This window comes from Geotrypetes seraphini, chromosome 18 (genome assembly GCF_902459505.1).
Source record: "Geotrypetes seraphini chromosome 18, aGeoSer1.1, whole genome shotgun sequence".
Lineage (NCBI taxonomy): Eukaryota > Metazoa > Chordata > Amphibia > Gymnophiona > Dermophiidae > Geotrypetes > Geotrypetes seraphini.
Window position 1 is genome coordinate 17,778,663 of NC_047101.1, and position 27,148 is coordinate 17,805,810.

At 44.6% G+C, this 27,148-nt stretch overlaps 1 protein-coding gene across 6 annotated transcripts in view; it reads right to left on the reverse strand.

Moving 5' to 3' along the window:
* The window catches only part of SGCD (sarcoglycan delta), a 697,305-nt gene that overhangs the window by 198,070 nt on the left and 472,087 nt on the right, over positions 1–27,148 (reverse strand). For all 6 annotated transcript variants that reach the window (XM_033926951.1, XM_033926952.1, XM_033926949.1 and 3 more), the window contains one exon: positions 21,478–21,579. In XM_033926951.1, the coding sequence (XP_033782842.1) occupies positions 21,478–21,579 (102 nt within the window). The remainder of the gene's footprint in view (positions 1–21,477; positions 21,580–27,148) is intronic.

Below are 27,148 nucleotides of genomic sequence, written 5' to 3' on the forward strand. Positions count from 1 at the left end.
ATAAAGGTGAGTATGTGGGAAACAAGCAAGCGGTGTCTCACTTCCGGCTCACCACACAATTGTTTCCCACGTACTCACCTTTATAGGACCCCCCAGGTATCCCTGAAGAAGACTTTTTGTCGAAACGCGGACCGTGTTTGGTCCTGTATCCCTAGCGCACTAGGTCCTTTAAGGCTTTTATGTGGATGAAATTATTTTATGTGGATGATTTCAGTGTACCTTTGGAACTTTGACACTTTCAAATAAAGTCCATTTAGGAACATCGTCACTCCACAGAGTTTTTTCGGTTTTCTTTATGAGGATTAGAAACAGCAAAACCGCCATTGCTGTCATCCAGCGGCCCCCCCAAAGCACAAAATGTACTTGCTCGGTGCAAAGTTTGTTTGTCTGCTTTGATACAGGAAATAATAACCCATAAGCAGCAGATGGTGACACATAATAAATGGCCATGTTGAAAAAGACAATTTCTGTTTTGAGCATGGCAAGGAGCTTGCGTTGTAGGTGGACTGCTAGATGACCCGTCCAGGTTTGCTGAAAATAATCTCCATAATTTATGTGCACAGGAAGACAATGGAAACAGCCATAATGTGTCTCTTCGACTCGGTACAAATCACTTTGCATTTAGTCAGGCAATGCGTCATGGTCCAGTTAACTTCTTAATTAAAGACAGCACGATGCTCGTGTTCCCATGCAAGTGGCAGGGAAAATAATGCTTTGTGTACAATATGTTCAACTGGGAGACACAATATGCTCCTTTCTCTTCTTGGAGAACTTCGCATATCTCTCGTTTTTCATGTGGAATGATCTTGGAGAAAGAACGGACCTTTCCCCATTCAGTGCCTATGGAAAATCAATTCATATGGGGAAAAAAAAAACCCAAACACCCCTCTGAATGTTGCATGGCTGAAATAGGGTCTTAATCACAAATTTGCAGAAACTCCTGGTTTTGCAGCATTAGTAGGTCCCTATTGCTTTCTTAGAAGTGAAAATGCTTACTAACAGCGGAAGCTGGAGCAGCCCGCTACCCTGAAGCATACTCATCCTAGCCTTGAAACTCCAATCCAAACCCCTCCCCCTCCCAAAAAGACACGCACACCAGATTGGTGAAAACTGGCCGCAGCCCTGTTTATTGTGAAATAAACATATTTAAAAAACATTTGCATAATAAACCAAATATACAAACAGCATTATATAACAGTTTATCTGATTAAACCCACACAATGGTATCACCATTGTGACCCTGATCCCGAGCTACCGACATAGATGAAAATGGCCCCCGACCCTGCCGTCTAAGCAAGGGTCCGAGGGGTGGCATGACCCCACATGCCCCCTTGTCCAGGGTCATCAGACCCACCAGGCACGGCTCCCAGCCGGCCCACCACTCATCCCATGATGAGACCAGCCGCCAGTAGCTCGGGATACCGCCAACCGAAAACCCAACGCTGCACCCCTCTGAACCAATGGGCGGGAGGGCGGGAAAGCAGCCTCGGAGGACCGGAAACCGTTACGGTCCTCCGAGAGCCCTGCTTATATACCCCCTCCCCACCCTACCCTGCGGCCCCTACCCGACCCTTTTGAGATCCCTCCCACGGCCGGAAAGACCTCCTCCCCTCGATTTGTCTTCCCTGCCTGCCTAACCACCCCTTCCTAACATATCCCCAACGGACGGCTCCGCGGGCCTCCCAGCTCCGCGTTAGAGCCGCCCGTCGAGACAAGCTCTCGGGCTTTTTATTAAAACCAGCACCAGCAGTAAATCTGAGCAATTGAGATTACAGGTTTATCTTTAGGTTAATTTAAATGATGCACTGATTATAATACAAAACATCAAGTGCTTTGCAAAGAAAAAGGAAGGGGAAATAAGCTATCACCATTGTGTAGCCAATAACCAATTGATACAGTCACGTACAATCAATCAAAGAAGAACTGGGGGAAAGGGAGGGGTTAATTAGAAATCATAATAGTGTATACAGTACATATAAGACATGATAGGAGTACAGTGTTCCCCTGTGAATTTGTGATTCGTGGACTCACTAATTCACAGTATGCTCTGACCGCCTCTTCCTGTACTAAAGTCAGGCTAAACCAATCAGGAGCTGCGCGTCAAAGCAGCTCCTGATTGGTGTAGCCTGACTTTAGTAACAGGAAGAGGCGGTCGGAGCATACCGCAAATGATTTTCTGCACCTGCCGGTGCCCCAGCTGCCCTTTGACAAGCTCAAAACCGCATTTACGGTTTTTGAAATTTACAGGTGTTCCATGAATTTCAGGGTGGGGGGAGTACTGTAATTTTATATGGTGCTAGTTCTCAACTCTCTCAGGTTTTCAGGAATATCAGAGTGAATATGTGCGAGCCACATCAACGTCAGGGGGAGTGACATCAGCGGGAGAAACGACACGGTCACGAGGAGCACGTTGAAGTTATTGCTCGCAATGGTGAACAACTAGAGGTCCAGGGGAAGGGAGGGGCGTGCGTGTGGATGAGTGAGAAGAGGTGGGGGGGGCAGAGCGGATGAGGGTTGCCGGCGTCCCCACAAACATGGCCCCATCAACAAGGCACCCCCCCCCCTGGTTCCCCCCTCTTACTACGCCACTGACTGCTTACATACAATATGTAAATGATCTCTTATAGAACATTATCTGGTGAAAAAGTACACACCATGTTTTAATGGTGTATATTTTGACAGTGGATGGGCGCCTGGGCGGAGTCTGCGCATGCAAATTCTGAAAGACTATAATTTATACATGTTCTGGCTAACATCTAGGCATGGGCTGGTACAAGTGATTCTGTCTTATATCTAAATACTTCTACCAAAAAGAAGCCTCTCCATATTCAAAGCTATTTAATAATAATGTAACATAGTAGATGACGGCAGATAAAGACCCGAATGGTCCATCCAGTCTGCCCAACCTGATTCAATTTAAATTTTTTTAATTTTTTCTTCTTAGCTATTTCTGGGCAAGACTCCAAAGCTTTACCCGGTACTGTGCTTGGGTTCCACCTGCCGAAATCTCCGTTAAGACTTACTCCAGCCCATCTACACCCTCCCAGTCATTGAAGCCCTCCCCCTGCCTATCCTCCACCAAACGGCCATACACAGACACAGACCGTGCAAGTCTGCCCAGTACTGGCCTTAGTTCAATAGTTAATATTATTTTCTGATTCTAAATCCTCTGTGTTCATCCCACGCTTCTTTGAACTCAGTCACCGTTTTCCTCTCCACCACCTCTCTCGGGAGCGCATTCCAGGCATCCACCACCCTCTCCGTAAAGTAGAACTTCCTAACATTGCCCCATGTAATGTAGTGTAAAAGCTATTTAACTTGTGCTCTTTTGGATATCAGCCTCGGTTGTTAGGACACTTTTTAGACTAGGAAGGCGGGAACATGTGTCAGAATACTACATTACCGGATACGTTACAAACTGCTGGTCATGGTGTACTTGTGTGTACCTGGGCTAGAACCAAGGTATCAGGTTGATAGTATTCTGCCATGCTGATAACTTTGAGAAATATGTGTATTTTTACTAATTGTATTCTGTAATTCGCCGATTGTCCAGCTCTCTACAGTGCAAACCGCCTAGAAGTCGTAAGATTGTGGCGGTATAGAAAAAAAATAAAGTTATTATTAAATGTTCCACTCCCGAAACTCCGCTCTGTGGAATCTGGTGATTTGTCGGTGCCATCTGATAAACAATAGTGGTCGAAGGTGTCGAGGGGCAACCACGTTTTCTTGTATAGGCCCGTAAGCATGGAATGAGATCCCTCAATATGTACGTGAGCAGAGAAATGTGTACAATTTTAAGAAATTTCTGAAAAAAGTTTCTATTTTGTAAAAAGAAATATGGGAATTGAGTCTTTCCGATAACTGTAAGCGCTGGTCGCTAATATGTTTTGACTGCTTGTTTTGCTTGTATTGTCTGTGAAGCTGTTTTAATTATGTATGTAACACTTGGAATAATAATAATAACAACTTTATTCTTCTATACCGCCTCAATTTTGCGACTTCTAGGCGGTTTGCACTGTAGAGAGCTGGACAATCAGCGAAATACAATAAGTAGATATTCAGAGGAAATACAGAGATCAGAGACCTCAGGAGGCAATAGTATAGAAATACAATTTGCTGAGCGAAAATGTAATATGTACATTTTAGTAGGTAATGTCCGACAGGACCTGTTGGGGATAAAAAGCAACGTAGAGTTATGATAAGATGAAGATAACAGATTATATTTATAACAGTGCTGTAAGTTCAGGTGGAATAGGGAGGGGGGAGGGAGAGGGAGAGCGGGTCAATTGTTTAGGTATCTGCTTTGTACAAAGCGGGCTACAAGTCAATAAGCCATAAGCCATGAGGGGTTATAGGCAGAGTTGATGTCCGGCGCCACTAAGCATGATTCTATGCCGAAGATAGACACTGGAAATGCAGGCCTGTAAAATCTTCAACGCAGACTGCGGTTCTCAAAATGACGCCATAGTTTGAGCGGTGTGCGACCGGCACCATTTTTTCAGGCACCGGCTGATTCTAGCGCCATTTTGAGAATTCGGACCTAGGTGCCTACTTTTCATTCTAAAAACAGGCTTGCAATTACGTCTGCTTCCCCTTTTATTCTCCCTCTCTGATCTCGGGTAATCTCCGCTTTACAGTGTGCATTCAGTCTATATCACTGACCCGTAACCTTTTCCGGCTGGCGGCAAGCTAAATGCGGTGCCCCGGCCGGAAGGCACATAAGAACATAAGAATCGCCACTGCTGAGTCAGACCAGTGGTCCATCATGCCCAGCAGTCCGCTCACGCGGTGGCCCTCTGGTCTAAGACCACCACCCTAACTGAGACTAGCCCTACCAGCGTACGTTCCTGTTCAGCAGAAACTTGTCTAACTTTGTCTTGAATCCCTGGAGGGTGTTTTCCCCTATGATAGCCTCTGGGACAGCATTCCAGTTTTCCACCACTCTCTGGGTGAAGAAGAACTTCCTTACGTTTCTACGGAATCTATCCCCTTTCAACTTTAAAGAGTGCCCTCTCATTCTCCCTACCTTGGAGAGGGTGAACAACCTGCCCTTATCTACTAAGCCTATTCCCTTCAGTACCTTGAATGTTTCGATCATGTCCCCTCTCAATCTCCTCTGTTCGAGGGAGAAGAGGCCCAGTTTCTCTAATCTTTCGCTGTATGGCAGCTCCTCCAGCCCCTTAACCATCTTAGTTGCTCTTCTCTGGATCCTTTCGAGTAGTACCGTGTCCGTCTTCATGTACGGAGACCAGTGCTGGACGCAGTACTCCAGGTGAGAGCGTACCATGGCCAGGTACAGCGGCATGATAACCTTCTCCGATCTGTTCGTGATCCCCTTCTTAATCATTCCTAGCATTCTGTTTGCCTGGAAGTTGATGCAATGATGTCACGCGCATGTGTGATGTCATCGTGTCAACGTCTGCACAGGTGTGGAAGCCCACAGTGCCATAACTGAGACTAGCCTACCTGCCTACCTGAACCAGAACATACGCAGGTAGGGCTAGTCTCAGTTAGGGCGCTGGTCTTTGACCATAGGGCCGCCGCGTGAGCGGACTGCTGGGCACGATGGACCTCTGGACAGCAGCGGCAATTCTTATGTTCTTAAGACCCTGCCATTACAGGGATCCAGGAGGTGCAGGGAGAAGAGGAGAAATGCCGGCCAGGAGGAGAGCCGTCCACGCCGGCTGATTTCCTATAGGACGTGCCTCTCGCCGCAGGCAGCCGGCGTGGACGACTCTCCTCCTCGCCAGCATGTTGCGGCACACAGTTTGCGATACAGGGCTTTCCCCGCTTTGAGTGTCAGTACCTCTTAAATCAAAGTAACAAAGATGAAAAAATAAATAAATAAAAGTTAAAAATATTTATTTAAATAAAGGAGGAAGTAAAATACCCTTAGATCCCCTTTGCTCTTCTTCCAGGGAAAGAAAACAAATCACCAAACATAAGAACTGCATTTCAAGAGGTCAGTTCTCAATAAGATCATTCCAGCTGAGAATTCTCAAATTCTCCCCCTCCCGTATACTTTTTTTTTTTTAAAAATAGCAGATCTTTGCCTGTGGGGTGGCAACAGGGCAGGGTTTTTCTTTCCAGACATCTTGGGTCCAGGTCCACCCGAATTTAGGGTGTATGGCTATGCCCCTGGCTACAATCTAAAACCCTTCATGACTGTGAAAATGAATTAAAAGCCTGCTCAAACAAATACATTTTCACGTGTTTCCTAAACTGTAGGTGCGGCTGTGGACTCCATAAATATGATGGTATAGTCCATAGTCTGGCTCCTTCAAATTACACAATAGAAGATTGATAGTTATCAAGTCTAATCTGTCTGAAAGTTGGAACATTTGTTTGCGCGGTACAGTGGTTAGAGCTACAGCCCCAGCACCCCGGGGTTGTGGGTTCAAATCCCACACTACTCCTTGTGACCCTGGGCAAGTCACTTAATCCCCCAGTGCCCCAGGTACATTAGATAGATAGGGACAGATAGGGAAAAATGCTTGAATACCTGAATAATTTTTAATCTGCGTAGAATTGTAGGATTTGCGGAATATAAATAATTTTTTAAAAAAAATCTCAAGGAACGTGCTAGTTGACAGAGCTTCAATGAGGAAGCCAGCATATGAGGGAGCTTCACTGTACAAAACTTTAAAAATTAACATTAGCCCTATAAACCGAGTGTGCCAGCTAACTGGCAACCGCTGGAGTTCCTTCGAAATGGGCAAAATATGATAATTCTTTGACAACCTAATCTAATCCAATCCTTAGGTTTGTATACTGCATCTTCTCCACGTTCGTAGAGTTCGGCACGGTTTACAGGAGATGAAATAGGAAGGAACTACAACAACGGGTTAGGGGGTCGAAGCATGAAGAATATTTAGAGGATTTGGGATGCCAGATAAGAAGAGTTTTGGGGATACCAAAGTTGGAGAGAGACTTACATTTTTGAGAAAAGCCATTTTTGAGACAATCCATGTAAAAATCTCCCTGCAGCATTCTGTGCACTGTACATCTTTTTGCATGGATGCTACAATACAGATTATTCCATAAAACACTTTCACACCTACGGTACATTAGAGGAAAGTAAAAAGCTTTCAGCACTTCTGAAATGCATTCCTTAAAAGCTGCCTGTGTCAGCACCAGTGTGCGTCACTTCAGCATTTTGTCTAGAACACAGGCTCAGCAAAAGCATACAGGAGACAGCTCTGTCCCCAGGTGATACCTTGACAGTACAGAACCAGGGCTAGTCACAATACGTCCATGAAAGGTCCTGTGACAGGGCTGCGTGGTACTGATAAGTAGCGCTGGATGCAGGCTCCTACTCCCTGAGGTTGCAGCGAGCATCAGAAAGAACAACCGTCTGAGTGGCAAACTTTTCGGAAATCATAATCCGGATAACTGGTATCTGGTCCAATCTGTGGTTTTATATACCGATTCATCCCTATAATAGGGCTCGACTCAGTTCACAAAAATTAATTGTAAAACAAGAAGAACTCTAGCTTATCGGGATAAAGTACTCTCCTTAGGTGCTTTTTTTCCAATTGAGATTTCCATGTAAATGCTTTATTTTATATCAGGAGGTTAGATATATATTTTATGATCCAGTAAGGGGATTTCATTTGCAGCCTAGGTGTAAAGTGTAAAAATCAAGGCAGTTAGAAAGTTGAAGGATTTGCTCAATTTCTATGGCTTAGTAATTTTCTTTTTGTTTTAATTTCCTCTCCCTGGAGGATTAATATCATTGCCCCCCTCCACTTAGTTTGAGTATATTTCATATTATATTTTCTTATTCATATTGTATAATTTTAATCCCCAAAGGGGAAATTGGGAATATCGTATTCTGTTTTGTTTCTTTCAAAGTTTATGCTTTGTATTTAATTTGAAAATTATAAATAAATAAACAAAACAAAACAAGGAGAACAAGATATTAAGGTACGGGCATCATCATTTATAATCCCTGATTTAGATTAAAAGAGCCAGATAAGGATTTCTGAAATAGGTAAGTTTTTAAAGTTTTCCGAAAAGTTAATAGAGAAGGAAGAAGTCTAACTTCTACGGGGAGGTCTTTCCAAATTTTTGCAAAAGAAAAAGCAAAGGATCGACATATCTGGTCCTCTTGTGAAACACCTGTGTATTCCTTTCCAGTCCCCAGCCTCCACACCTGCACTGTTTCCACTGAACCAAGCATCTGCAGCCACACAGCTTCCCCTACCCTAATACTTTAAACTATACTGAATGGTGGAATACTATTTCTATGTACGCTAATTATGAAAAATCTGTCGCCATGACATAGTAACATAGTAGATGACGGCGGATAAAGACCCGAATGGTCCATCCAGTCTGCACAACCTGATTCAATTTAAATTTTTTTTAAAATTTTTCTTCTTAGCTATTTCTGGGCAAGAATCCAAAGCTTTACCCGGTATACGTTCTCATCTTTCAATAAGACTTGGAGTAAAGTTCTGCACTTTTGTACAAATTAACATTTACCATAGTGATGGTTATACTCTAATTAATAATGGACACTCTGCGTAATGTATAGTCGTTTGATATCATACATTTGATAATTTTATCACACCCTTTATCTGCATTGTAATAATCCTGCAAGAGAGCATATATGTTCCTTCCTGTTACTTATTCCCTGTATTATGCTATGTTTTCTGAAAATTCTAATAAATATTATTGAACAAAAAAAAAAAAAAAAAGAGAGGTTAGGACAAGCCACTGATGTTGGAACATCACAAACTCCCAAGCCCCAAGAAGGAAAACTGGGTTCAGGGAAAGAGACTTGTATCTTTTGCCCGCCTGGTTCAGGGGAAGAGACTGCTCGCAGTGCACGCTTTTGATTTATCTGCACTATAGCACTTTTGTGTTATTTAGCACTAAATTCACAGAGAGCCCTAGGATGTTTCACAGTTGACACCTTCTAGGTGCAAACCAGTGGCAGCCATTTCCTCCGGAGGTCGGAGGTTGGTTGTGTGACTGAGGGCTCTCTTTATAAATTATCCTTTATTTCTTTTGGATTATTTTAAGCGAGTAATTTTTTACTCCAATTGTTCTTGTGGGCAGTCTCTTTCCCTGAACACAGTTTTCCTTCTTGGGGCTTGGGAGTTTCTTTCTTTCTTAGTTTTGTCAGCTCCCTATTTTTCGGGTTTTTCTTTGATTCAGTTGGAACATCACAAACAGCATGTGGCTGTATTGCATAAAGTGTTTATACATCTGTAGATACTCTTTTCTTAACTGAGCTATGGAATAATATCCCTCTAACACACAAGATGGGAGAGAGCCAATGATACGAGGGAGTGCCAACTTCCTAAATTCTGAGCGTTATTTTGCCACTGTATCTTATTTTGTTAGGTGCCAATTTGAAGAGCCATTCTGTTTTGACGTTGCTTCAGATCATTGATTTTACCATATCCAAGTCATTCTCTTCTTGGCTGAACTGAGAGCTTTTCAGCACCCCCTCATATATAAAGTTGGCCACGACTTCAAACAAAAAGCACAAACTAGCCCATGGTAATTAATACTGGACTGGAGCTCAGAAAGCTCACTCCTGCACGGTACACCACTGAACCACCAGGGATTCAAAAAGGTACTGGGGGGGAGGGAGGAAGGTAAAAAAATTTGGCAGAGTCGGCCAGGACACAGGAGGGATCCCTCCTGTTCTGACCCACCAGGTCATATGGCAGGCCTGGTGGAGGCCTGCAGCACATCAAGAGAGAGGGGGGACAGGGTACAGGCAGGAAGGGGGACTGGGTGCAGAGCCTGGCAGGGAGGGGTGGAGGGGGGCTGGGTGCAGAGTCTGGCAGGGAGGGAGGGGGGACAGGGTGGAGAGCCTGGCAGGGCAGGGAGGGAGGGAGGCTGGGTGAAGAGCTGGCAAGGAGTGAGGGGGAGGCGGAGTGAAGAGTCTGGCAGGGAGGGAGAGGGGGACAGGGTGGAGAGCCTGGCAGGGCAGGGAGGGAGGGAGGCTGGGTGAAGAGCTTGGCAAGGAGTGAGGGGGAGGCGGAGTGAAGAGTCTGGCAGGGGAGGAAGTGAGAGGGGGGCAGGGCACAGATTCTGGCAGGGCACATGAATATTAACCCCCCACCCGCCAATCTTATATTCGAGTCATCCTGTTTTGGGGAAAAAGGGTATCTCGCCTTATACTCGGATCGACTTATATTCGAGTATATACGGTAAATCAATCTACATGTAGAGAGTGACACGGGGACAAAATTTTCTCTGTCTCTGCAGAAACTCAATTTACCCATCCCAACGAGTTTTGTCTCTGTCCCTGTCCCATTCCCGTTAGCTCTGCCTTAACCGCACAAGCCACGAATACTTATGATTTGAAAGTGTTTGAGGCTTGTGCAGATGAGGACGGAGCTTTCAAGAATGGAGCAGGGACAGGAAAAGAACTTGTGGGGACGGGACGGGAAAATGAGTTCCCGTGGGGAAGGGGAAAAATTCGTTCCCATGTCATTCTCTATCTAGATGTACTGTATACTCTGCATGTACTGTCAAAAAAAAAAAAAAAATCTTGTTCTTTGGCCTTCAGACTCCTTGTATGGTAAAATAACTCTTTGGGATGGATCACCCTTGGCATCTCTGCATGGGAGTGAGCCGATTCCTACTGCATTTCCCTTCTAAACCCTCACTTCTTCCTTTCCTCCCATCATTCCTACAGGACCATCCAATCCCCAGCAATTGATTAAAAAAAAATTCCTACCATCTCAGTACAAGCCCTCACCTTTCCCTCCCCCTCCCCACAGTCCTGGGACCAGCACCAGTCTGGCTCTGGGATCTGATCAGGGACCTTGATCTTGATCAGTCTTTATGCCATTGAGAGCTCTAACGTCAGGGTAGCTGGTCCCACAATGCATTGGATGACCCCAGGGGTGGGTTCATGATATTTATGGTGTTTGGGGCTACAGGCCTTGTAGAGCCTGTTTTGTATTATTATTACAGTTTATGGGTGATGTAAATTCAGTTAATTATTCATTCAATTTTCTATATCGTTCTCCCAGGAGAGCTCAGTTTTAGTTTTAATGTTAGTTTTGTTTAAAGTGATTAAGAATGTTTTATTATAAGCTGCCTAGGCAGATAAATATTTGAAATAAAATAAAAATAAATATGAAATACAGGCGGTGACTCAGCTGTTTTGGGGAGGCTAAAGTGGGCAGGGCTGGGGCATGGCAGAGTGAGTTATAATTCTTAGGGTGGTCAGGGTTTATTTCTTGATCTGTAATTGTCCTACATCACGCAGAAAGAAATGTCTGCAAAATATATTTTGTTATACTTAGATATCTGCTATGCATCAAATATCAATTAATAGGGTGGCAAGGAAATTAGAGAAGGTAAATTTCAGTATATCTATCTGTATAACTTCTGTAGTGCAATTAAAAAAATTTTTTTATTGCAATTTTAAATGGCCTAATTAAAAACTTATTGCAATGAATTCTATAGTTAACTGCTGTTCAGATTAAGCTGCTCAGTATCCCCTCTGACCACCACAATGGCACTGTCTGGGCAGTTAACCAGATAATGGAGATATTTAGCTAACTGGGTCAAGTTGGGACAGCAAATGTTATTTAATCAGATAGTGAGCTGGAGGGGGAGGGAGTTGCCAATCTCCCTCCTAAAGCCCTTCCCTAAGGGAAATTCCTTCCCACAGAGCTCCCCCAAAAAACACCTTCTCCTGAAGACCCTTGCAATTGCAATGCTTTCCTGAAACCCCCTCCCCAAGAGCATTTAGCCTTCTCCCAGAATCCCTTAAGAGTCTCCACAAAAGAATCCCCCCGCCAAAGACTCAAGAGTAGTATCGACCCCTCCTGAAGCCCCACAGAGCACCCACCCCCTCCCAATACCCCCAAGAACCTCCTCCTCCTGAAGAGCCCTCCAAGATATCCCTCCAGAAGAACCTCCAAGAACCTCCACCTTCTCTGGAAAACTCCCTCCCAAAAATGCCCCTCGAAAGACCCCCCTCCCAAAGCATCTTTCCCCTCCCAAAAGCATCCACTCCCTTTCCTAATTCCAGGGGTCTCAAAGTTCCTCCTTGAGGGCCGCAATCCAGTCGGGTTTTCAGGATTTCCCCAATGAATATGCATGAGATCTATGTGCATGCACTGCTTTCAATGCATATTCATTGGGGAAATCTTGAAAACCCCACTGGATTGCGGCCCTCAAGGAGGGACTTTGAGACCCCTGCCCCATGATATGCCAAGCAATTTAATCAGCATGGGGGGGAGGGGGCGGCTGGTTAAATTGCTTGCCATATCAACCCCATAATTTCCTTCAGAAATGCAGGGTCATTTAGGAGGGCAAAAATCAGTACTTAAACAGTGGCTTAGTGAGGGTGAGAGGTGCCTGGGGCAGTGGCACCCTTCCCTTCCCCTCATCTCCCTTCCCCTTTCCGATCCCCCTCCCCTGCCAAGCAATCCCTTTCCTTCCCCCCACACCTCTAATTGTTCACCACCGCGAGCAACAAGAACGTCAATGTGCTCCCGGCAACTTCGTCGGCTCTCCCTCTGATGTCACTTCCTATGTGCGCCACCGAGAAATGACATCAGCGGGAGAGACAACGTGGTCGCGAGGAGCACGTTGAAGTTGTTGCTTGCAGCAGTGAGCTAGAGGGATGAGAGAAGGGAAGGGGGGGCATGCGAGGGGAGGGGTGGGAAGAGGCAGTGGCAGGGGCAGGGACGAGGAGGGGAGCTGGCGCCCCCACCAACATGGCACCCAGGGTAGACTGCCCCACACCACTGCTTAAACAATGGAGTCAACCAATAATCAGTCTGTTATGGTAATTTATGCTGATGCCCCTTTTCTGACACCAGTGAAAAATAGTATGAGACTTCTCCACAGACAATATTCAACATTTATCTTCCTAAACTGAATGGACAAATCAGATCAATTTAAAGGGGAAAGGATTGGGACTTGTATACCGCCTTTTTGTACTTTTACAACCACATTCAAAGCGGTTTCCAAACAGGTACTTCAAGCATTTTCCCTATCTGTCCCGTCTAATGTAACTGGAGCAGTGGAGGATTAGGTGACTTTCCCAAGGTCACAAGGAGCAGCACGGGATTTGAACCCACAACCTCAGGGTGCTGAGGCTGTAGCTTTAACCACTGCACTACACTCTCCTCCAATACAATATCAGAAGTGAGCCAAGTATGGAACAATGAAGCCATTGTGATATCACTGATGAGATTGGCTCTTAGGCATTGGTGGAATGAGGCATTATGACATCAGGGAAAGAGATTGGGACCTGTAGACTGTCTTTTTGTACTTTTACAACTACATTCAATGTGGTTTACATACAGGTACTTCAAGTATTATTCCTATCTGTCCCGTCTAATGTACCTGGGGCAGTGGAGGATTAGGTGATTTGCCCAGGGTCACAAGGAGCAGCATGGGGTTTGAACCCACAACCCCAGGGTGCTGGGGCTGTAGCTCTAGCCACTATGCCACACTCTCTTCCAGTCCAGTCGTTGCCTGGTTTTCACTTATGCTGTTATGTGCTGAATCTCACACTTAAACCGTACAAGGGATAACCGACCGCAAGGCTTTGGCGGAATAGAAATCACTAATGTAATGTAATTTAACGGCGGCACACCAATTGGAATATCCAGGCATAACGCCACCTGTAGCCAAAACAATGCTGATCACTTCCAGTTGAATATTTATACCTCCACAAGGCCATGAAAGCAAAAGGCTAATACTGGAAGTGGGGCAGTTTGATCTGAAAACAAAACAACCCCCCCACACACTAAATCAGTAACCAGTTAATTTATACTGTAGACTGGGATTAGTGGGAGTCCCGATCTTGTTGTCTGTGCCAGTGGGTGTCCCGATTTTACTGACTTTGCCAGTCTAGCTGTCTGAGTTTGTGGGATCAAGGAACGGATTAATCCAGTTTCTATTATTTTCAATGGTTCATAGACAACGGCGTGAAAGACAAAAGCGCGCACCGACAATTGAGCACAGCGCGCGCCACCGTGCCGCTGTAAATTACAGTTTTTAGGGGCTCTGACAGGGGTTTTTGTTGGGGAACCCCCCAGTTTACTTAATAGATATCGCGCCGGCGTTATGGGGGGTTGTAACCAGTGTCCCCTCTAAGCGGGCGGGTGGTGTGAGCAAAATTTTTTCCCCGTGCGCTAAAAATATCGGGCGCCAGCGCCAACTCGCCCGATTCTCCTCTCGCCGCGGCCTGCCATCTCCGTACGCCGTGCGCTGTGACGTGACATTGTGCGCTGCGAGGCAATATTTTGTGCGCCAGCGCACGCCAGCGCAGCTTAGAGGGAACACTGGTTGTAACCCTCCACATTTTACTGTAAACTGAACTTTTACCCTAAAAACAGGGAAAAAGTAAAGTTTTCAGTAAAATGTGGGGGGGTTACAACCCCCCACACCCCCCAGAACGCCCCCACAACGCGGCACGATGTCTATTAAATAAAGTGGGGGGGGTTCCCCCCCACGCCCCCCGGAGCGCTAAAAACTGTAATTTAGAGCGGCGCGTGCTGCGCTCAATTGTCTGGGCGCGCCTTTGTCGCAGCGCGCTCTTGACCTGACACCATTTTCAATGGGAAAAATTGTCTTGGAACTCGACCGGGGTTCTGAAACGGATTAAGTTCGGATTCCAAGATACCACTGTATTACCCAGGATAAAGAATGAAATGTTCCTGTTTCACAGCATATACTGTAAGCTTGAAACACAATGATTTGAATCCGTCCTACAAAAAAAATTGTGTGTGTTCATCCAGATACCGTGTTGTTTTTTTTTATCCCACTTTGTTTAAGCGACTCACATCATACACAGAAACTCGTAGTAAGACGTTTGGTCTGTTTCCACTTGATCAGTTTCCCCTGCCCAGATTCAGCGAAGTAAACATAGACCTTGATCATTTTCCTATCATTCTTCAACCGTTGCTGTTTTAATGCTGCGATTAAGTTACTATACAGAATTTTTTTTTTTTTATTAATGCATAAACTTCATCCTTTAAGCTCATCACACAAAGCTGAGGTTTGCAACTTCACTAGTGCAAAAAGCTTCAATAGGATAATTGCAGACAGTATCGAACAGGGTATTGATTACTCCACAAATCTCAATACCCACAACACAGCAGACACGCGGCGTTGATGTGCTATTAATACAGAACTCTCGAAGCAGTTGTTTGCCGACATCTTCAAAGCAACCCGTTTTCCTCCAACCCTAATTATGACCAGGGACAGAAGAATTCAGGCGAACTGTTTGAGCTTTCTTGGCTTTAACTGTTTTAACACAAAGGACTTACGCTGCAAATGCCTTCTAATGACACAGTATCTTTGCATTTTTTTTTTTTTAACTTGAAAATTTTTATTAGAAGTTTGTTGATATACAAGCAAAATGTGGATATCATATCACAATCACCTCCACAGTATGTAACAAAACAGAAGAACAGCAGAATCAGAAATCACAGAAAAGCAATAACAAAATGTCATAGATAATTAGATATCCCATGCATTCAATCTCAAATCCCCCCACCCCTCCCTAATAAACTGAAACATCCAAAGTGGACAACTCCCTGTGGGATATGGGAGATGGGAGATCCGGGTCTCCAACAGGGAGCACCTAACTGGGCCTCTGCGTGTGCGGATCGCTGGACTAGATGGACCTAGGTCTGATCCGGTGAAGGCGTTTCTTATGTTCAGGCAGTCATCCCCACATCATCAATCCCCCAAATCCCCTACAACCCCAGTAAACTTAAACCAAAGTATCAATCTTGTCCATAATAACAGTCCAAGTTCGAATAGATGAAAAATAGTACCCATGCCGTTTGGCAATGGAAAGTTCCATGGTACACATAAGATGAAATTTCAGAGACCATTCTAAGATAGCTGGTGCCTCAGATCTCTTCCAGTGACTAGCAATTAAACATTTAGCCGCTGCCAGACCCCAACGGCGGAGTTTAGTTTGCCAAGCATGTTCACACACATTATGTAAGCCCAATAAACATTCCGTAGGTACCAACGGGAGCACAAATTGTAACAATTGTGATAAACAACCTACAACACGTTTCCAAAAAATCTGCAAAGGAAGACAATCCCACCAAACATGAAGAAATGTTCCCAAAGTCCTTATCTTTGCATTTCGAAGCAAGTAGCTAGGAGACGAAAACTCAAGTTCTAATCGCCTTTTTACCTTGTACTCTGACACATTATTATTTTACATCTCGGTTTACAGATGTACGACCAGATATTGTTAATAACAAATACAGTAGGTCTTCTGTGTATGAAGCAATCTGCATTTCCAGCTATCCTAAACATGGCTGCAGGTACATTGTTAAAATTATTCACCTTTCTCCAAAGTGCACTGCAAAACTGGCTTTAATTTTTGAAAATATTCTTCAGCATTGAAACAATTTATATATTCATTAAAGATTACTCTGTAGAGGATGCTGGGGTAGAGAATGACACGGGGGCAAATTTGTCCTTGTCCCCCGTGGGATCTCAATATCCCTGCCACATCTCCACAGGTTCTGTCCCTGTCCCATTCCCGCAAGCTCTGCCTTACCCGCACAAGCCTCAAACACTTATGATTTTAAAGTGTTCAAGGCTTGTGTAGATGAGGATAGAGCTTGCAGGAATGGGGCAGGGGCAGGGACAGAGCTCACGGGGATGAGACGGGGACAATCTGTCCTCATGTCAGTCTCTAATGGCAGAGGTTGTGGTAAGAGCGGATAGGTTTTAAGAAAGGTTTGGACAATTTCCTGGAGGAAAAGTCCAGAGTCTGTTATTGAGAAAGACATGGGGGAAGCCACTGCTTGCCCTGGATCTGTAGCATGGAATGTTTTGGGATTCTAGAATCTTGCTACTCTCTGGGATTCCGGAATCTTGCTATTCTTTGAGATTCTGTACGGAATCTTGCTACTCTTTGGGATTCTAGAATCTTGTTACTCTCTGGGATTCCGGAATCTTGCTATTCTTTGAGATTCTGTACGGAATCTTGCTACTCTTTGGGATTCTAGAATCTTGTTACTCTCTGGGATTCCGGAATCTTGCTATTCTTTGAGATTCTGTACGGAATCTTGCTACTCTTTGGGATTCTAGAATCTTGTTACTCTCTGGGATTCCAGAATCTTGCTATTCTTTGAGATTCTGTATGGAATGTTGCTACTCTTTGGGATTCTAGAATCTTGTTACTCTCTGGGATTCCGGAATCTTGCTATTCTTTGAGATTCTGTATGGAATGTTGCTACTCTTTGGGATTCTAGAATCTTGTTACTCTCTGGGATTCCGGAATCATGCTATTCTTTGAGATTCTGTATGGAATGTTGCTACTCTTTGGGATTCTAGAATCTTGTTACTCTCTGGGATTCCGGAATCTTGCTATTCTTTGAGATTCTGTACGGAATCTTGCTACTCTTTGGGATTCTAGAATCTTGTTACTCTCTGGGATTCCGGAATCTTGCTATTCTTTGAGATTCTGTATGGAATGTTGCTACTCTTTGGGATTCTAGAATCTTGTTACTCTCTGGGATTCCGGAATCTTGCTATTCTTTGAGATTCTGTACGGAATCTTGCTACTCTTTGGGATTCTAGAATCTTGTTACTCTCTGGGATTCCGGAATCTTGCTATTCTTTGAGATTCTGTACGGAATCTTGCTACTCTTTGGGATTCTAGAATCTTGTTACTCTCTGGGATTCCGGAATCTTGCTATTCTTTGAGATTCTGTATGGAATGTTGCTACTCTTTGGGATTCTAGAATCTTGTTACTCTCTGGGATTCCGGAATCTTGCTATTCTTTGAGATTCTGTATGGAATGTTGCTACTCTTTGGGATTCTAGAATCTTGTTACTCTCTGGGATTCCGGAATCATGCTATTCTTTGAGATTCTGTATGGAATGTTGCTACTCTTTGGGATTCTAGAATCTTGTTACTCTCTGGGATTCCGGAATCTTGCTATTCTTTGAGATTCTGTACGGAATCTTGCTACTCTTTGGGATTCTAGAATCTTGTTACTCTCTGGGATTCCGGAATCTTGCTATTCTTTGAGATTCTGTACGGAATCTTGCTACTCTTTGGGATTCTAGAATCTTGTTACTCTCTGGGATTCCGGAATCTTGCTATTCTTTGAGATTCTGTATGGAATGTTGCTACTCTTTGGGATTCTAGAATCTTGTTACTCTCTGGGATTCCGGAATCATGCTATTCTTTGAGATTCTGTATGGAATGTTGCTACTCTTTGGGATTCTAGAATCTTGTTACTCTCTGGGATTCCGGAATCTTGCTATTCTTTGAGATTCTGTATGGAATGTTGCTACTCTTTGGGATTCTAGAATCTTGTTACTCTCTGGGATTCCGGAATCTTGCTATTCTTTGAGATTCTGTACGGAATCTTGCTACTCTTTGGGATTCTAGAATCTTGTTACTCTCTGGGATTCCGGAATCTTGCTATTCTTTGAGATTCTGTATGGAATGTTGCTACTCTTTGGGATTCTAGAATCTTGTTACTCTCTGGGATTCCGGAATCATGCTATTCTTTGAGATTCTGTACGGAATCTTGCTACTCTTTGGGATTCTAGAATCTTGTTACTCTCTGGGATTCCGGAATCATGCTATTCTTTGAGATTCTGTATGGAATCTTGCTACTCTTTGGGATTCTAGAATCTTGTTACTCTCTGGGATTCCGGAATCATGCTATTCTTTGAGATTCTGTATGGAATGTTGCTACTCTTTGGGATTCTAGAATCTTGTTACTCTCTGGGATTCCGGAATCTTGCTATTCTTTGAGATTCTGTATGGAATGTTGCTACTCTTTGGGATTCTAGAATCTTGTTACTCTCTGGGATTCCGGAATCATGCTATTCTTTGAGATTCTGTACGGAATCTTGCTACTCTTTGGGATTCTAGAATCTTGTTACTCTCTGGGATTCCGGAATCATGCTATTCTTTGAGATTCTGTACGGAATCTTGCTACTCTTTGGGATTCTAGAATCTTGTTACTCTCTGGGATTCCGGAATCTTGCTATTCTGTAGGATTCTGAATAGAATTTTGCTACTCTTTGGGTTTTTGCCAGGTACTGGTGACCTACATTGGACACCGTGAGGACGGGCTACTAGGCATTAATGGACCATTGCTCTGACCCAGTAAAGCTATTCTTATGTTCAGTATCATGTAAGCTTCTGCAGTTACACCGACCATACACCCAGTGTAACTGCAGGCTCCTATATGTGGCAGGGACAGGCGTGCCTTACAGGATTCTGTAAGCCAATGTTCTTCAGTGTAAGGCCCGGAGGCCAGTGGTAGCCCTCATCATCATTCTGACATTTTTTGTGTACTCTCTGCCTCTTTACCCAAGCTCATGACAGAACACGGGACCCAGAAGTGACACTAACACGAGCAGCAAGTTCGTGATGCTGCTTGTACCGGGGAAATTAAAGAGGTACAAGGGAAGGGGCATGCACATGCGACGGGGGTGGGAGGGGGGTAGGGGGGGTAGTCAGGAAGGAGCGGGGGTGTGGGAAGAAGATAGGTGCCAATGCCCCACCAAGGTGGTGCCCGGTGCAGACCTCTCTCCCCCGGTCCCTCTTCTACGCCATGGGAGGGAAGGAGGGGGTGAGAAAATGGAAATTATTCTGGACAGTGGGGTGTGACTGGTAGGGTTACCATATGTCCAGGAAAACCCAGACATGTCTTCTTTTTAAGAGTACTACCCAGGTGTCTGGACGGTATTTTTAATGGGGGAATCTGTCCGGGTTTAGCCAGCCTGCAGGTCCACCCAATTTGGCAGGGCCAGCTCTCCCAGCTCCCCCACCTACCTTCTCCCTGGCTGCTGCAATTTAACCTTTGGGAAGTGGCAACTAGATTAGGGCAACCAGATTGTCCTTCAGGACAAGCCGGACTCATGGCCCCGCCACCAGGACTGCCCAGTTCCACCCCTGTCATGCCCTGTTTCGTTCCCCCCCTCCCCAAAATGGCATCCATGCAGACAAAGTGCAGGGTTTTGAAAAGCCGTCCGGACCCCGGACATGTCCTCCAAAGGGGAAATCAGCGTCTGGTAACCCAAAACTAGGTGAGCCTGCCCCTGGAAGCTGCCTCTCTGCAGGTTCCACCCATGCGGGACAGGAAGTTGCTGCAGAGAGGTGGCTTATGGGACAGACCAATGGCAGCAGGCTCACCTCGCTACCCAAAGATTTAATTGCAAGACGAGGGGACTGGGAGTAAAGGGAGTGAGCAGGCGCAAGAGAACCATGTGCAAAGCTAGTGGAAATCTCACTGGGTACCGTATGCGAGATCCGGAGGAAGAAAGTCTGTGTGAAAGAGTTGGACGCAGTAAAGTAGATGGTGTGGATTATATTTGCACAGAAAGACAGAAAATGAATGTGAGCCTGCATGCAAGGTGCTGTTTAATTTTTAAAACTAGCTTTGGGGGGGGGGGGCAGGGCCAGAGGGGAGGGGGAGGGGGCAGGGTCACATTGCCTCTTTTTCCACTTCACAAATATGGTAACTCTATTGAGAATCTAATGAAATTAAATAATTTTTATTGAGGCCTTGGATGTGGGAGCAAAATTTGCATGATCGTTTCTTTCACCCTCTGCTAACGACAGAACAGTTTCATCGATGATCAAGTTTGGGGGTTAAGATGATCAGACAATCTTAGCCAGAAAATCCTACACAAACCTAGGATCAGTTATGCACATCTTATTTATTTCTTCAATTTTCTATACCGTTCTCCCGGGGAAACTCAGAACGGTTTACTTGAATCTATTCAGGTACTCAAGCATTTTTCCCTGTCTGTCTATCTAGTGTACCTGGGGCAATGGGGGGATTAAGTGACTTGCCCAGGGTTTGAACCCACAACCTCAGGGCGCTGAGGCTGTAGCTTTAACCACTGCGCCACTCTAGAAATCAAAATGTAGCAACAGTGAACCAAGTATAGGACAATCAAGCCATTGTGACATCACTGATGGGGTTGGCTCTTATTGGTGGAATGAGGCATTATGATGTCACAATACCAGCTCTAGTTATCAGAGGCTGAAGCTTTTCATACTACATATTTATTCAATTTTCTATACCGTTGTCCCAGGGGAGCTCAGAACGGTTTACATGAATTTATTCAGGTACTCAAGCATTTTCCCTGTCTGTCCCGGTGGGCTCACAATCTATCTAATGTACCTGGAGCAATGGGGGGATTAAGTGACTTGCCCAGGGTCACAAGGAGCAGCCTGGGTTTGAACCCACAACCCCAGGGTGCTGAGGCTGTAGCTTTAACCACTGCGCCACACTCTCCCCCATCTGACTGATTCAATAATATTTACATTGTCTTTCAGCATTTCTATCACCCATCTTTCACGTCTGGGAATTGTTTTCACACAGAGAGATGGGGGCTGAGTAGGCCGGATCATCTTTTATCTGCCCTGCTTGGCAGGTTAGTGCTGCAATCGGTTTAGACACAACATTTTCAAGCCCAAAGTGCAAACCCCAGAAATGCAAATCATTTCCTGCCCTTTCAAGAACTTACTGGTCTGGATCGGATTTCTTTGGCATAGAGAGGTTTCAAAAATTCAGAATCTCCTTCTAATCTTAGCCCCTTCTCGGTGATTCTCAGATTTCCCATTCCGTCCTGAAATGAAATAGAGAAAAAAAAAACAAACCAAAACACCCTATTGGTTATGATGTCCAGATACCGGAGGGCTGACAAATATTATAGCATATTTTCACTTTTTTTTTCTTTTGGCTTTGTTTTGCAGAGAAGAAGAAACAAATCACTTTTAGATAATATACAACACAATTACTTGGGCCCGTTTGGTTTCTTTTGAGAGAATTTCATTGCAAGCAATCTGTAGTGCCCTGCAGTAACTCATTCATGCAGGTGACAGATGCTTTTTAAGTTAGCCAAGTGGGCTCAGGAAATGGAGAGAGAGGGAGGACACACGCAGAGAAGAAAACGGAGAGGCAGAAAGTTAATGAAAAGAAAGAGACAGATGAGAAAATGAAGGAACGAGGGGGAAGAGGCAAGATGGATCAAAATGAAAAGGCATAAGAAGATACACAGAGGGCAAAATGTAAGAAAAATAGGATAAAGAGCTGTGAGGAGAAAAAATATACAGGTGAAGCCACTTTAGGGAGTGCATTCGATCTTTCCTTCAACTTCTGCAAATTCTGTGGTGTCATCTGCGTAAACTTAGGGCTCCTTCTACAAAGGTGCGTAAGGGCCTTAATGCGCAGAATAGCGCACGCTAAATTGCCACATGCAATAGCCGCTACCGCCTCCTCTTGAGCAGGCGGTAGTTTTTCGGCTAGCGCGCACTAAAAACGCTAGCGCGCCTTTGTAAAAGGAGCCCTTAATATGCATGACTACACATAAATAAAAAGAAACTTGCATTTTAGACTAATGATCATTTATAGATACAGCTGGAAATACGAGGGACATTTCATAAATAATGCACACTCATTTTTTAAATTTACATATTTTAGTAAAGGAGGGGCTAGATAGCATTTTTGTCTTGCAAGTTCACATTATTTTCTTACTTTCAAGATATGAGGGTCATTTCGTAAATAATGCACACTTTTATTTTTTTTTTAATTTACATCTTTATTTATTTTCAAGTATTTCTTTACAGTCCTTCAATATAGTCTCCCTGCTTTGCAATGACCAAGTCCCAACATCTGGGAAGCTTCATTATTCCATCCAAGACACCGTTTTTGCTCAGTTGCCGAATGGCTCGGGTACCGGCGGAAGAAAGCTCTTCCAGAGATGCAAAACGATGTCCACGCATAGATTGTTTCAACTTTGGAAAAAGGTCAAAGTCTGGTGATCTCATGTCTGGACTGTAGGGAGCATTAGGTAACACCTCCCAGGCTTATTTGCGTAGTTTTTCAATGATGACATTCCCTATGTGCGGGTGAGCGTCGTCGTGAAGAATGAGTGGCCCAGCCAAGAGCAACTGAGGTTGGGTTTTGTGCATTTTTCTGTGCATTTTTTGTAAAAAAAAAAAAACAACCAAAAAAACTCACGATAATGCACTGCTGTGACACTTCTTCCAAATGGAACTTGATGCCTTCATGATCATAAGCAAAAATCATCATTTTTAGACTTTTGATTGAGCTCGTCAAAATTTTTTTGGTCGTGGGGAAGATGGAGCTGTCCACTCGTCATTGAATAACTGCGCAAATACGGCTGGGAGGTGTTACCTCATGCTCCCTACAGTCCAGACATGAGTCCACCAGACTTCGACCTTTTTCCAAAATTGAAACAACCTATGCGTGGACATCGTTTTGCATCTCTGGAAGAACTTTCTTCCGCCGGTACCCGAGCCATTCGGCAACTGAACAAAAACAGTGTCTTGGATGGAATAATGAAGCTTCCCGGATGTTGGGACTTGGTCATTGCAAAGCAGGGAGACTATATTGAAAGATTGTAAAGAAATACTTGAAAATAAATAAAGATGTAAATTAAAAAAAAAAAAAAAAGGGTGCATTATTTACGAAATGACCCTCATATCTTGAAAGTAAGAAAATAATGTGAACTTGCAAGACAAAAATGCTATCTAGCCCCTCCTTTACTAAAGCATAGTGTGGATTTTAGCGCCGGCAGCGGCGGTAAATGCTCCGACGCTCATAGAATTCCTCTGAGCATCGAAGCAGTTGCTGCCGCTGCTAAACCCGCGCTATGCGTTGGTAAAGGAGGGGGTATATTATTGGATGAAAATGTCCAAGCTCAACCACACTGCCCACTATCTACACCAGTGTCTCACACTGCACGTAGTGGCCGCGGCTCGAGGCATCCAGACGTGCACTGACATTGATGTGATGTCACGTGCATGCGCGAAGGCCCTCCAGACGGGCCCTGAGCCGCCAGTGGGGGGTGCCAGAAGGGAAGATGCATGGAGAGGAGAGGCGCTGGCTAAATGCTTACAGGACGTGCCTCTCGCTGCGACTGTAACGTCCTGTAAACAGTCAGCCGGTATCGGTGCCTCTCCTCTCCCTGCTCCCCCCCTCCCAGCGCTTCATAGCGCACCTGAAATCTCAGGAGGCACATTACTGTGCCGTGCCACAGAATTTGCGATTCAACGATCTACACTTATAATTCTCACATTTTAATCTAGCTTTCAAGCTAATGGTGTTTTGAGACTTACAACTAGCTCCCTTATCAAATAAAAACAAGCAATAGCCTACATTTTTTCACAAAATGCAAGTTCGATCACGTCTCCCCACTCCTCTCCAAGCTTCACTGGCTCCCAGTATACTCCAGAGTCCTCTATAAATGTGCCTGCATAGTCTTCAAGATTCTACATGGCGTCCTTCCTCCCGTTATCCCACTCTTCTGGAATTCCTCAAACCCGCTCTCTTCTAGACCCTCCCAAAAACTGAAACTATCTTTCCCCTCTACAAAAGGTATATCCCGCGCTGGAAAACTCGGAACATCCCTCCCCTTTAGAACCACAGAACTCTGGAACAACCTCTCATCCCCGCTCAGAAATTCTAGCTCCTTCCACTCCTTCCGCAAACCCTTGAAAACTTGGCTCTTTTCAAAAATCTAATCTCTAGTACTCTGTCCCTCTCTATCTTCTCAGTCCCTCTCCTATATCCCTTCTTTGTAGTTCCTTTCGTCTCTACCTCTGTAAACCGTGCCGAGCTCTGCACATGCGGAGATGGTGCGGTATACAAACCTAAGGTTTAGTTTAGTTACATTTTAAAATATTGATGAAGCAAATATGTCTTCTTTTCTCTCCCATTCTGTATAGATCTAAGAACACAGTTATCAAAGTGGACTGTTATTTACCTCTAACTCGCAATATTTTAGGACAGGCACCATTCTATTCATTCATTCCGTTTTCTATACCATTCTCCCAGGGGAGCTCAGAACAGTTTACATGAAATCAAGTACTTCAAGCATTTTTTCTTGCCTGTTCTGCTGGGCTTACAATCCATCTAATGGACCTATGCAATGAGACCTAATTACTAACACCTGGAAAAATAACCCATCTTCGCGGTAGCCCAGATTAATGACTTCCCCCTTTAATAAAAGAATAAACGACGTCATTCGAAATCAGAATCACTGCTATACTGTACGTAATAAAAGTGAATCCAGTACAGGGGAATCAAGCCATTGTGACATCACTGATGAGGTTGGCTCTTAGGCATTGGTGGAATGAGGCTTTATGACATCACAATACCACCTCTGATTATCAGATACTGAATCTTTTCACACTAGTTATTCAATTTTTCTATACCATTCTCACCAGGGAGCTCAGAACAGTTTACATGAATTTATTCAGGTACTCTAGCATTTTTCCCTGTCTGTCCCGGGGGGGTTCACAATCTATCTAATGTACCTGGGGAAATGGGGGGGGGATTAAGTGACTTGCACAGGGTTTGAACCCACAACCTCAGGGCGCTGAGGCTGTAGCTTTAACCACCGCGCCACTCTAGAAATCAAAATGTAGTAAAAGTGAGCCAAGTATAGGACAATCAAGCCATTGTGACATCACTGATGAGGTTGGCTCTTAGGCATTGGTGGAATGAGGCTTTATGACATCACAATATCAGCTCTAGTTACCAGAGACTGAAATTACCAATGTGGGCCACTATTCGGCATGTTATTTGATTCCTAATTTATTCTATTTTTAGCACAAATCCCATTTTATGCAGTGAGTCCTAGTTACTAATAACTGCCGATAACAGTAAAATTGCACATCTTAAAAGGTAGCTCATGTTGATATCTGCAATGAATAAGGAGGGAAGTTTCAAGTTTCAAGTTTATTAGGTTTTTATATACCGCCTATCAAGGTTATCTAAGCGATTTAACAATCAGGTACTCAAGCATTTTCCCTATCTGTCCCGGTGGGCTCACAATCTATCTAATGTACCTGGGGCTATGGAGGACTGAGTTACTTGCCCAGGGTCACAAGGAGCACCATGAGGTTTGAACCCACAACCTCAGGGTGCTGAGGCTGTAGCTCTAACCACTGCACCACACTGTCCTCCAATAATATCAGAAGTGAGCCAAGTATAGAACATTGAAGCCATTGTGACATCACTGATGAGTTTGGTGGAATGAGGCACTATGACATCACAATATGAGCTCTGGAATGTTGCTACTCTTTGAGTTTCTGCCAGGCATTATGACATCAGGGTAAGGGACTGGGACTTGTATACCGCCTTTTTGTAGTTTTACAACCACGCCCAAAGCGGTTTACATCCAGGTACTTCAAGCGTTTTCCCTCTGTCCCGGTAGGCTCACAATCTATCTAACGTACCTGGGGCTCTGGAGGACTAAGTGACTTGCCCAGGGTCACAAGGAGCAGCGCGGGGTTTGAACCCACAACCCCAGAGTACTGAGGCTGTCGATCCAACCACTGCGCCACACACTCCTCAACCCTTCTCCTAGATCCCATCCAGGCAGTCTTATATTTCCACTGTTCTAGAAATAACTCTTCTTTTGACAGATCAGGGGTGGGCAACCTCGATTCTCGAGAGCCACAACCCAGTTGGGTTTTCAGAATTTCCCCCAATGAATATGCATGAGGTCTATTTGCATACAATGGACACTGTGGGTCCGATTCTATACATGGCCTCTCCATCGGTGGGTGCCATGTCAGAGTTAGACCCCGTTTATAGAATCGCGACTAGCGGTGCTTAACTCCAGTTAGGTAGGCATCATAATTTTAGGCCGGGGTTTTCCTGGCCTAATTTATCAGTGCCTAACAGACACCTACTGATGCCCAAGTCATTCCATGCCCAAACCGCACCCCCTAACACCGCCCTTTTTTTTGCATAGGTACCGTGCTGATTTCCATGCGTAACTTTAATTTTGCAATTGGCTTTTAACGGTGTTTTCAATTAAGCCATTTAAGCCAATTATAAAATGTAGGTTCCATGCAGAAAATTGGTTAGGTGCCGTGCACAGACTCAGGGTCAGTGTATGCAAAGAGATCTCATGCATGTTCATTGGAGGAATCCTTAAAACCCAACAGGGCTTATGGCCTTCGAGGGCCGAGGCTGCCCACCCCCGTGACGGGTGGTGTAAACTCCCCGCACTGTCCTCCACGCACACATCTCCCAGCGGCCCTATTCCCTTTGGACCTCAGTTAGCTCCACAAATTCACAGAACATAATGAAATGCCTGACAAACCATCGCAGCTAATAAAATTGTCAGCACTGTGTATCTCTCTCCCTTATAAATTTTA